The following is a 13,075-nucleotide window of genomic DNA, read 5'->3' as shown; positions in this document are numbered from 1 at the left end:
AGTACAGCCCTCACACCCCTGCACCATGAAATATTAATAAATGTTGTGTTTGTTTAGAATTAGTTGGGTGTTTCTGTTTTGATGTTGGGTAAAGAATTATTAGAAAGGGCAGAAACCTAAGCAATTATAGCTGAAATTCTGATTAGTCACCAAGAAACATCAGTTTAATTGCTTTTAGTGGGATCTGTAAATAGCATCTCACAGCAGACTCAACATCTATGCTTGTGCTAAAAAAACCCCCATGGGGCTAGTTTACACTGTATCACCACATGATCGTGAATGCAGCTGTATGGGAAAAGGTTAGGCTGCTTCCACACTAGGTTTTTAATGTGGAATTGCCACATTGTATGGGGCAGCCACACAACACCACCATCCCTTCTTCTACTACTTCTTCCTCACCCCTTATTTTCCCTGTGACTTTTCTGTCTCAGACTGCAAAACATCCAAAACATCCATGAGTGGAGATGTAGCACCATCTACACAGGTGTAGGTGCCAATAGTGTTACCTTCTCTGACCACAATCTCTGGTCTGGCTCAGTGGCAGACTTGGAGGCGGCAGGGAGAGGAGATATTTTGCCTGGGTAACCATTGCCCATACTATTTAAGCTGGAGGTATCACAAAAAAGCCATTGTGGTATTATAGCACTATACCACTCTTTCATAATATATATAGCCAGAGAAGCATTTTAGCACTAATTAGAAGATCAATGGAAGAACTTAAGCTGGGTCATAAAACAGTGCCCACCTCAAGGGTTGTAGTGAATGCATGCAGAGCTTTAAATGACCCTACTTATAGCAGCTATATCATGCCCACTGGTGTAGATGGGGCATAGCATGATTTACACATAGGAGGAGGACAATAGTGTGATAAGTCAATTGCTATTTGGTTTGTAGCTTACAATGGAAAAGTAATGATTAGGTGACATTGGAGATGCTGGTAGGGAAGCAGCCTTAGTGTGAATTGGATTGTACACCCAGTGAGCCATCATTGCAGTTGTTGGCTCACTATCGGAACAGCCTGTTTTATATTGACTTTTTCCTGTATGTGATTGTATCCCTGGAAGCATGATGGTAGATGGAACTGAGCTCTGCGAGCTGAAGTGCAGCATTGATTATTTATTTTTTTGTTTACTGACCAACCACTCTGAGATTCCAGGGCAGAAATACGTGAAGGAGTTCCCACTCTGATTTATTTTTTACCTCATGTCTACTCATGCTGCTTTACTCAGGATGATGCCAGCAGAAGCAGGTAGTGGTGGTTGGTAGACCAGGGGTAGGCAACCTAAAGCCCATGGGCCACAAGCGGCCTACAGGGGTCATTTAACCGGCCCCTGAGCTGCCCCTGAACCAAGCTGCCTGCTTGGCGAGTCCCCACGTGCTGCACTAAACCGGCACAGCGTGGCGTGTGGACTTGCTTCCGCGGCACCAGAAATCGCGTCTGCAATCACAGACGGATCTCCGCTGGAGTGAACCAGCCCAGGCGAGGTAAACCTTGCTGATCCCTCCACTCTATTCCATGGTCCCTATGCCTTTTCTGTTCTTAACCAACCACTGGAAAGGTAGATTTAGATTTGCTGCAGCAGTTCAAACTATCATAATTCATCAGGTTAAGTCTTATTAATATAAATAATATAACTATAAGTTCATGGACTGAATTAATATATGCTGTATTAACTCTAGAGTGTGGGAGCCTGTGGCTCTCCCGGCTTATTTGCCATTCTTGCTGGGGCTGATGGGAATTGTAGTTCACCAACATCTGGAGGGTCAAAGATTTCGCCACACCTACTCTCATATAATATGGATAATGGGAAGGAATCAGCTTAGTTCTTGCATGCACAACACAAGGTGTGCTTGTGCAATGGGACTCTTCTACCTCCTCCCTGCATCCCAGCCTCTTAAATCTGCTTTGGGGGGTTGAGTGAAACTCTAGAACAGGTTTAGGGAGCACGTGGGGGGAGGGTGGGGGTCTTGTTGCATGAGCAGACCTTGTTACATGCATGCATACCTAGCTTAGCGCGATGTTGAATTCCATCCAATAGTCCCACACTTGCAGTCTGCAGTCTGTTAAGTGCAGCTAATAGAATTCTGGGGACTCCAGTAAGTCTTTTTTTTTCCTGCCGCCACTTCACATTTATGAATTGTCTTTTTCTGCTGTGATCCCTGTGTTGCTTTATGTGGCTAAAGATGTTCTATTCACTCCAGTTTGGCAGGACATGTACGTGCAGCTGAAGGGCTTCCGTGCAGCAAGAAGTTACAGCTGACCCAACATAGTTCAGGGTAAAGGATCAGGGGACCTATCTAGTTCTGCTCTGTGGAGTTTTGGCAGAGAGCAGAATGAAGGCATTCGGCTTTTCAAAAACTCTACAGTGCATCTTGGAAAAGAATGGCTGCTGCAATTCAGGTTTTTCCCCCCAGGGGCTATCTTTTGCTGACCCTTTACTGACTTTGAGAGCTCTTAAGGTGGGAGGTGATGTTCTAACTAAATACTATTTCTATGGTGGAGTCTCCTTCTTTGGAGGTCTTTAAGCAGAGGCTTGACAACCATATGTCAGGAGTGCTCTGATGGTGTTTCCTGCTTGGCAGGGGGTTGGACTCGATGGCCCTTGTGGTCTCTTCCAACTCTATGATTCTATGATTCTATACTCTTTCCTCTTATCTTGATGGCCCTGCTGCACAACAGCCAAAAGGGTGCTTTGCTGCCTTTACCAGACCTTCACTGCAGTTAACAGCCTCATCCAATCCACCATTTTGTTACATGCAGCTAAACTTGTTGGTTTGTGATGTGTGTCACCTTATCTTGTATGTTAATGCATGTGGCCTTAAACTAATTTGCAAAGGAGTAGTCCTTCTAGTCTTTTGCAGCAAAAACAGCAAAAGGCTCTTTTGGCACCTTTACAGACAAATACATTTATTGTGGCTCCGTCTTTTGTGAGCTGTAGTCCATTTCATCAGTTAAAGTAAGCTTCCTTTATCCTGAGCTGGGAATAAAAATAGATAAAACTACAAAGCAGGATAACATTTAAAGCAATAGTGTTTGTTTATAACATGTGTATAGTTTTCTAGGCAGCTTGCAATAAAGAGAAAACAATCAAAACACCAAGACACAAAACCACTAAAATAAGTGGGGGAAATATATAAACAAAACAAATCTCACTGCACTCCAAGGTTAATGGTTTATTCTTTTCCTTAGAAGAAAGATTGTTGGAAGTAAGTTCCAGTGGAATTTGACGCTGGTCTTCCAAAAATGTGTTCAGGATCAAATTCTTGAATAGGCGGCTGAGCCTGTGGTCTTGTAGATATCCTTATGATTAAGGTAGTGGTAACTGAAAACAATAAATCATTTTAAAATTTAACTATTCTTTCAGTTTCTGTTAAACCCTTTTGACAGAGGAACAATAGAACAAATGGTTTCTCTTGCTTTTGAGGTAGCAAGGCAGTGCCGAAATTATTTTGATGCCCCTTTAATTGTCACTAGGATGATTAAAACTCTTATTTTACATTTCATTCTGTAGTTATAGCTGACTTTCATGTTTCTGGTGGTCTGTATCTGTTGACCAAAACGGTCCAAGATTTATGCATTTATATTTAATTGCCTTTTAGCCAAAATGTGACATGTTTTACACAAACTCTTTAACTTTTGAATGGATTTACATTTTCTTGAGTGCAACAGTGTGACTGAATCACACATGTGCAAACAGATAACTAGAAATGCAAGAATCTTCAGGTTTGGATTATAGTTCCTTCTCTTACCACTGATAACCTTAGAGAGGTCACCTGCGTTTCTGACCTTGGATGATACTCTTGAAATTCCATTGTGATGCTTCCTTTGGCTGTGAGGATAAAATGAGGTCTGGATATATTGTAATCTGTCCTTGGAATAGGTTGTGAAAGGAACCACTTTTTTCCCCTCTCTCTCTGCTAAATGAAGCTATTCCCAGATGTGCAAACCTGCAGAGAGGCTGAATATTCTGTAAACGTGACAGGCACTGGAGATCTTCAGTGACTAAGGCAGAGATCATAATAGCTGCCTGCTGTTGTATTTGCATAATATGTGGAAACACAAAGGCTAGAGCTGTAATGAACAGTGGTGCAAAGGAGGCAGCGAGTCCTGGAGCCACGTGTGCAATTAGGCAGACGTGCTTTGTGCTGTCAACTATGCACTTAGGATAGTGTGACCCCCCGCCTGTGTTTAAATTTTAAATTATTCCTATACCTTGAATTATGCCTCTGCATGCTGATCTTGCCCCCTGTACCTTCAGTGCAATGGTGACTGAGGCACCCCAAGGTGTCCCAATCTGTGGAAAGGTTGCCAGAACCTACACCATCTTTTAAGTGTGGCACAGAACTTTAATCTAGTATGCTTTTTCCTATCACAGAACCACTGTGCCACCAGAAGCTGGCATCTTCCCTTCTGGGAATCTTTTAAAGGTACAGGACTGGGAATGGTCAGCTCTTGGGATCAGGAGAAGGAGGAAAAATTGTCTGTCCGGAATAACACACAGCTGCCACTCACAGGCAGATGATGGCCTAGCTGTCTTGCCATATGCACAGTTGGCAGGTGGAAGCACTTCAGATCCATCCTATGGGTATTTAAGTGGATAGCAAGCAGATATACCAACCTGACAAAAGTGCTAGAGGCACCTGACAATAACGTTATCTAGTTCCATGACACAGCACTGAGCTGGAGACCCAAAAGTGATTTAGCTGGTTGAAGGTGTGGGCATTCCTCTGTTGAGAGAAATTACTGGGACTTGAAACTGCTGGAAAAGAGAGAAGCTGGATCTCTTGCTTGCGAGAGAGACCCAGCTATTAGGGAAAATGTCTCCCATGGACCTTTCCATAGGGCAGGAAGATGAGTGAAGATGAAAGACACAGAAGTATTGGTGAGGTTTTTTTTGGTCCAGCTCACATGGCCCAAACAGTCTGTGCTAGAAAGGGCAGAATAGTAATGTGCTGTTGTTGTGTTGTATTTGTATTAATTTTATTCTTTAGTTAGCTGCCCTGGGAATGCTGGTTGGTTACTGAAAGGCTGGGTATACATATAGAAATATCAAGAATACAATAAACGACTTACCACATAGAAACCTTAAAGGCTGCCTTGGCCTGCCAGACCAAGCTCAGGATTGTCAGCACTGACTGGTAGTGGTTCTCCAGTGTTTCGGGCAACAGCCTTTCCCTAACCCACCTGGAGACACCAGGGATTGAACCTGGGACCATTTGAATGCAATTTGGTAGCGCATATGCTGTACTGCTGGAGCTGATGAATGAGAGTGGAGCAACAGCAAGGAACCATATAATGTGATGGAAAACCTGCAGTCCTCAATTCAGCAACTTAAGCACCACCATCACCAACAAATAAACCATACTTGGGATTTTCCTAGCTGAAAAGTAGCAAGAAGAACAGTTTGAGAGAGCTCCCTGACAAGAGCATTTGACTTAAGTACGGAACAAAATATCAACATGCGTTTACAGCCCCAGGGCCAATGAAAACAGGTATTATATTAAATGAAGTAAAGGGTTGTTGTTGTTGTTGTTTAGTCGTTTAGTCGTGTCCGACTCTTCGTGACCCCATGGACCAGAGCACGCCAGGCACTTCTGTCTTCCACTGTCTGCCGCAGTTTGGTCAGACTCATGTTTGTAGCTTCGAGAACACCGTACAACCATCTCGTCCTCTGTCGTCCCCTTCTCCTTGTTCCCTCAATCTTTCCCAGCATCAGGGTATTTTCCAGGGAGTCTTCTCTTCTCATGAGGTGGCCAAAGTATTGGAGCCTCAGCTTAACGATCTGTCCTTCTAGTGAGCACTCAGGGCTAATTTCCTTAAGAATGGATGTGTTTGATCTTCTTGCAGTCCATGGGACTCTCAAGAGTCTCCTCCAGCACCATAATTCAAAAGCATCAATTCTTCGGCGATCAGCCTTCTTTATTTTTTTTAAAAAAGAAAAAAGAAGAAGTAAAGGGTAGGAAGATTCATAATCTGTTGGAAGGGAAATAGGGAGAAGTGCCCCTAACATCTCTGATATTTCCCCTAATAGTTGACTTTATGGCTTTTGCCACAGGAATCTTCATTGCAGAGCTGCTCTGTTCCCAATGCCACCCCTTCTTCCTTGCCCATTTGTGATGCACAGTTGGAGAGTGAGTGACCTGTTGCAGTGCTTGCACCAGGAAGCAGAATTTGGTCGAATTCTCCCTGGGAAAATAATGGAAACACTATCTGTATTGGAAGGGGGCAGCCCCACCTTAAAGCATCAGCCAAAGTATTCTGTGGGGTCCTCAAGTTAGATCAGGAGAATCTGCTGTATTTTCCTAGGAGCAATGTAAGGATGAAAACAGAGGAGAAATTTAAGTTTTATGTAGAGCAGTTGGAAGCCTCTAACTAGACTCTATCATTACTTAGGCAGCGTGAGAGCCATACCAGTGCTGTTCCTTCCTGCGCTGGAAGGGTAATGCGAGAAGCTTTAAACCAGTGTTTCTCAACCAGGGGCCATATGGCCCCCTGGGGTCCCCAGGATATTCCAAGGGGGCTACAGGTGAAAAATGCGTAAATGGGGGTCCCACAGCAAGAGGCTAGGGGACCACAGAAGAAAGTGAGAAGTGAATAAAAATATTTTCTTTTGTTTAAAATCCTGATTGGCTGGCTATCTGCTTGGCCAATCACAAGTGGGTAAGGGGGTGGCCCACCAGGGCCTAATGCTCCTCTTTGCCACATGCATTTCCTTGGAGCAGTCCTGGTTTGGTTCCAGTGGGAGAGTGTGATCGATGAGACTCCTGTTTTGACTAGTAGAGCCAGCGATCCAGAACCCCCAGGTCAGGTAAGTGCGGTGGTGGGATGGCAATGGGTAGGGCTGGGCAAGCCAGAGATGCTTTTTGCTGCCAGTTCTGGGCCTGGTGGCAGCCTGGGCCTGACTCTGCACTGAGTTCAGTGAGCCTTACTCCCAGGTAAAGGTATGTGGGGCTATAGTGTTTTATCTAGGCAGCCAGGACTCCTCCGTATGACAAGATCTTTTTGCACCAGGTCAGTGAGGACCACTTGCTTTTTAAAATTCTCTCATATAACTTCCTGTGTGCCTTTTGGACTGTATCTGTAGGTCCCCCCCCCCCCATGTCAAATAACGGGGTCAAATAAGTGTTGTTTACCTTTTATAATACATGGAAGACGAATCTTCCTCAGGAGGTTCTGGACTCTCCTTCCTTGGAGGTTTCTAAGCAGAGGTTGGCTGGCCATCAGTCATGTATGATCTAGTTGAGATTCCTGCATTGCATGGGGTTGGACTCGATTCCTTCCAGCGCTCCATTTCTATGAAGGGCCAGTCGATTCAGGGTTCAGTCTCCAGGACTGGGGGCCCCTACTCTTGCTGCTTGGATTTCTGGCCGGCTCTCAGATCTCTCCCTCCTCCACAATTTCCCCCAGGGTCTTGGGAGTGGAGAGGACAGTGAGCTAGGAACTTCAGAGCGGTCACCCAAATGCCTGGCTAGCTGCATATGAGGCTACTCAGGAGTAGAGGGAAGCACCTGCTCCAATCAGGAGCGCCAGGAAAGGGTGGATCACTAGTTCCTATGTAAGCTCCCAGTGTGAGCTGCTTCGTTGCTGATGCACTGGCTCTCATCCAAACTCTCGCCTTCCTGACCTGGGGAAATGGACAAGCTTCTGTGCTGTTGAGAAAATATAAGAACCTGCTCCTAGAAACATCTTTATTAGTCTTGTTATGCTGACAGAAATGGGCTCCCTTCCTGCTAAGGGGTGGCGAAAGTGAAGTGCACTCTGGCCCCAGAACGCAAGTGCCAGACTTTTGACACTCACTTTATCATGCCTTCGTGGATGAAGCTGCTGAGGCTCTGGGGCTGTCTAGCAAGGACTCGGATTAATTGGTGTCTCTGCTAAATGTCTAGAAAAGTATTTGATGTCTGCCAGCCAGCGAGATGCAGAGGTAATTATCCCTCCAACCCCTATGGCCTGCATTAGCCATACATCACTGTGCTGTCACAACACTCTGAGGACTGTTTTTCATACATTGAAAGTGTGAGCCAAGAGGACAAAAGCTTATATTTTTTTCAATAAGCAAAATTGGTTGGGGGAGGGGGGAAATGGTTCTGAGCTTCTCAGAACATATGTAATCCTGCCCCTGCCGGCCTTTCAAGGATCCTTGCTTTGGCTAGGGAGCTGGAAAATTTGAGATGCTTTCTTTGTATGGTGTATAAGGAAAGTGATGCTGTGTGTAAAAGTCGATCTGCACAACCGTTACTATAATAGAAAGCAGATAAAGTGCTGGTTTTGGACCTAGGTTAAGATGAATTGCCTAGCCATTTTGGAAGGAAATCTTGCTCTCCCATTAGTTGGCATGATGCAAAAAAAGGGGGGGGAAGGGTAGCTGTGCGGATTGATGAGACAAAATGCAAACTATTCTATATGCTCAGAAAGTGCTGGGGAAACAACTGTCCCATACTGAGCTCTCCCCCCCCCAAAAAAATCTGAGTAGTTACAGAAATGAGTGAGCTGATGTCATCACAGCATATAAGTTCTCCCTCCACAAAGAAAAGAGCTTGGTGCATTTTGTTTGGGGACATGCACAAAGTGTGGCTCTCACATCACACATTTCCATATCTGTGTGGAAAAAGGAGAAATCAGAAGCAGGGCTGCTGTTTTAAGCTGTAAACCTAAGTTTGTCATCACACCTATACTTCCCTTAACAGTGCTGTGTAAGCGGGAAACATACATTGTAAATATTTTAGTTCCTAGTATGTGTTGTACAATTACACAAGATCAAATAATGTCAGTAAAAATCCCTTATGCAGCAAAAAGTTCCCACTAATAAATATAGCCCAATAGGTTGGAAGCAAGATTGTCTCAACATGTAATTTTGAATCCTACAAACCTGACAAAAAGATACTTAATTTAAACTCAGAAAGATTAAGACTATAGACATACATGGTTTACCTGGTAGTAAGCTCCATTTCACACCATTGGGCTTACTTCTAATATGCAAAAGATTGCTTTATGTTGCTAATTGAAAACATATGGGAAAATCCTAACTGTGCCAGAAGCTACAAAGCAAAGGTTTAATAATGGGGATGGGGGTGGGGGGGGGGGAGTGTTCCATAGCTTTGGCACCACAACTGAAGTCTTTTCATAGAACTCTTGAAAATTTGATCTTCCATGGATTAGGAATTCAATTTATGGGAATGTGCTTTGATTCTTGAACACATAAACTTGTGTCATGTTTGGTGATAAGAGGCCAAGATGGAGCTTGGAGCTTGGCCACGAATTCAGAATTATCTTTGGGCTAAACTAGATGAGCTGTTGAAGAATCTATTTGGATTTCACATCTCTCTCTTTAATTTCTTTTAATAGCAAAAGAGGTTGCCATGAATTGTATTGGAGATAAAGCACAAGGGGGTGGTTTTTAAAATTCTGCCACTACCTCCATTAGGGAGAACATACACATACCCCATGTTTATCCCAAAGGTCAAATAGTAATGTGGGTGGATTTAGATCGGGAAAGCAGTGCTGGGGGTTAAGTCCTCCTCCCCCAGTGCTACAGCCCTCATTTAATTCAGGATCATTTTGCATCTACTTTCGAAATAATGTAAACAAAAAAGGAGGTTGTGCACAATCTGCAGTGTCTTATTTGCCATGGTGAGCAAATAAGACTGTAGCAAGGCTGTTCTAGGGCAAGAAGACAATTCATAATCTCTGCTGGATGAGAGAAGCGGCTTTGGATGTCTGCTACTGAGCAGGGTGGTCCTCAGGCACACCACCCCTCAATTCCCAGGGGAACCTTTGTCTGTCCAGGATCTAAAAATGTTTTCATATGATTACGTGATTACCTAAAGTGTGAATACTCCTATTGCATCAGGGAATCTGGGGAGCATTTTATGAAGAACCACCCATGCCATGTTCTTTAGAATAATTGCTGATGGCCACCTTCATAGAATCGTAGTGTTGGAAGGGACTTGGTATGTGGTTCAATGATGATTCCACAATGGGCAGGTATTTTAATGTTTTGTCCATATGAGCCTCTTTTCTGCTTCTGTTTATAATTTTTAATGGCATGCTTAATGTAGAAAGTCTCCTACAGTCTTAATCACATGGTGTGCCTTGAACTGCTCAGTGAGGTGGCCATTGCCAGCGGCTCTTTTGGCAGAGAGGGTCCATGGACCCCAGGTTGTTCATTACACTCTACTTGGTTGGACTATGATGGCTTTTCACACTGGCTCATTCAGTGAGAAAGAACTGGCAAAAGCTTCCCAGTCATAACCAAGACATAGCATAGGTGGCTGAGGGGCTGAGTCTACTCACCCACACAGGAAACACAAGCCTCCTTCTTCCTCATGTCTCTCTCGCTCTCATATATCTTCCCTCAGAGACTTTAAAGTCCCATAAGGAAGGAGGCAGCTTATGTTTTCTGAGTGGATGAAAGAAAAAACACAACCTACTGGAAAAAAATTAACTCCCTTTTTCCGAACAGTGAACAAATATTTTGCGGACGCGCGTGGGAGGATTGGAGCCCGACTTGGCCACAGTGATCCATGCGACGGTCATCTCCAGGCTTGACTACTGTAATTCGCTCTATGCGGGGCTGCCCTTGAAGCTGTCCCAGAAACTCCAGTGGGTACAGAATGCTGCAGCGAGGCTCCTCACGAGGTCACTGCCATGGGAGCATATTCACCCAGTGCTTTTCAAGCTGCACTGGCTCCCGGTGGAGTACAGGGTCAGATTTAAGGTGCTGCTTTTGACCTTTAAAGCCCTTCACGGCCTAGGACCCTCGTACCTACGGGACCGCCTCTCCCGGTATGCCCCACGGAGAGCCTCAAGGTCCATAAATAGCAACACCCTAGTGGTCCCGGGCCCTAAGGAAGTTAGATTGGCTTCAACCAGAGCCAGGGCCTTTTCAACTCTGGCTCCGGCCTGGTGGAACGCTCTGCCTCATGAGACCAGGGCCCTGCAGGATCTGATTTCTTTCCGCAGGGCCTGTAAGACAGAGTTGTTCCGCCTGGCCTTTGGCTTGGAGCCAATTTGATTCCCTCCCTCTCTCTCTCTCTCTCTTTTTTTCCTTTTCCTTCTCCTCCTGCGATGAGGCTACATTTTAATATTTTAATGTTCCATTATTTTAATGTATTTTATTTTTGTTTTTAAGTTGTAATCATTCATCTTGTTTTTATTATTGTTTGTAAGCCGCTCTGAGCCCGGCCTTGGCTGGGGAGTGCGGGGTATAAATAAAAAATTATTATTATTATTATTATTAATTAGTTGGTGCACTAGGAGTGGGGTGACAGGGTTGCGCTGGCAGGCCTACCTTTGAGATTTGGGGGGCCTAATTGGTCCCATGGACCAGATGTTGCCCACCCCGGGCTCAGAAATAGTGAGCATGTTGTACTTGCCACTTTTTAAAACAACCAAAATACATCCCTCTCCCCAATTGGATTAGATTGAGGGAAGGCTCGAGAGGAGGCCCAAGGAGAAGTTAAATCTTGTATTACTTCTCTTCAGAAACACCTGCCTCAGTGTTTCAGAGCATGAGCTATTCTCATAGTCACCATCTGTCATTTTTACTGCCCATCACATTAGAGGGCGGGGAATAAATGGACACACTTCCTTTTTCTTTTTACAGCAAAGGAGGAATGGGAGAATAAATGGAGAGTTTATTTCCTTCCCTATGAGCCAGGCTGAGTCTTAGGTGAGGTTTCGTCATTGGAGCCCATGAATATTTAGCAGGCCTGTGAAGACCTCTTTTTCTCACCCGAAAGTACTGAGAGCCTGACAGTGCAGCTAATATAACACACTGGCTTTGAGTCGTGGTTATTAGCTGCTGCTTCCCTTCTGTGATGGAGACATTTTGCTGAGAACCCCCAGAGACCTGCTGCCTCTTAGTCTTGGTGGTATGAGGAGGCAAACATGCATAAAATACAGTTTATGTGGTGTAAAAATGCTTTATTAAGCCTGTTCTTTCCATTGCCATCACCACCAATGCAGTGTATCAAATGAGTTTGCCAGGGATGTTAACCTTCATTTATTTACTTTCCCGCCATGGTAGATGAGAGAGCCTGTTCACTGGGCCATAAATAATTGGCCTGAGTTGTATGAGAGAAGTTATTAGGTATAAGACGTTTGCCTCCTTTTGGACCCTGGTGCATAGCTGGTCGAGTGCTGATGATAGGATTGGTTCAGGTGCTGCTCTGATATTTCACAGTGCACCTCAGGCCAGACTTAATGTCCAGAGTTAAATGTCAGGAGATCTATTCCTTCAGTCAAGTGAAGCTATCCCAGACCTCAGACAAGCTGTAGAAAATGTGGAGCATTTGATTTCCAATCCTATGGGGAGTCACAAGTTCCAAATCTGTACGTACTGCATGGGTGAGCCCATATTGTGATCTTATTTAGTTGGTATCTGATATCAAGTTGCAACACTATTGTCATTTTTGTTTTGTCCTTTAGTCAGTCATAGTTTTTGTGTTAAGTTCTCTGCCATCACCAAAAACTAGGCTTTTGCATTCCCCTTATTTCCATCTTTTGCAACTTTTAAGGCTTTCTGCTGTTAACTGTTTAGGTTTCTTGGTTGTTGTTATATAATAATAATAATAATAATTTATTATTTATACCCCGCCCATCTGGCTGAGTTTCCCCAGCCACTCTGGGCGGCTCCCAATCAGTATTAAAAACAATACAGCATTACATATTAAAAACATCCCTGAACAGGGCTGCCTTAAGATGTCTTCTGAACATCAGGTAATTCTTTATCTCTTTGACATCTGATGGGAGGGCGTTCCACAGGGCGGGCGCCACTACCGAGAAGGCCCTCTGTCTGGTTCCCTGTAGCCTCACTTCTCGCAATGAGGGAACCGCCAGAAGGCCCTCGGCGCTGGATCTCAGTGTCCGGGCTGAACGATGGGGGTGGAGACGCTCCTTCAGGTATACAGGACCGAGGCCGTTTAGGGCTTTAAAGGTCAGCACCAACACTTTGAATCGTGCTCGGAAACGTACTGGGAGCCAATGCAGAGTTGTTAACTCCTTACTTGCCCAGTTTTCATTTTTTCATTAAAAAATATTTAAGAATGCTAACTGGGAAATTCTTGCAATCTA

General features: G+C 44.4%; 1 protein-coding gene across 4 annotated transcripts in view; it reads left to right on the top strand.

Annotated features, from left to right (window-relative positions):
* B4GALNT4 (beta-1,4-N-acetyl-galactosaminyltransferase 4) overlaps nt 1-13,075 on the top strand; it is a 175,980-nt gene that overhangs the window by 37,574 nt on the left and 125,331 nt on the right. Inside the window, exon 1 of one of the 4 annotated variants that reach the window (XM_081875216.1) lies at nt 6,663-6,804. The exons of 1 other annotated variant lie outside the window; for it this stretch is intronic. In XM_081875216.1, coding sequence (XP_081731342.1) covers nt 6,705-6,804 — 100 coding nt within the window. In that variant the 5' untranslated portion in view covers nt 6,663-6,704. Of the gene's footprint in view, nt 1-6,662; nt 6,810-11,607; nt 12,335-13,075 lie in introns of those variants that run through there. 2 more of the 4 variants (XM_081875218.1, XM_081875215.1) reach the window with 2 other exon arrangements.

Source organism: Podarcis erhardii (assembly GCF_964252035.2).
Source record: "Podarcis erhardii genome assembly, chromosome: 1".
NCBI lineage: Eukaryota > Metazoa > Chordata > Lepidosauria > Squamata > Lacertidae > Podarcis > Podarcis erhardii.
Note: the sequence above shows the minus strand (reverse complement) of the source record. Positions and strands in the feature narration are given on the sequence as shown.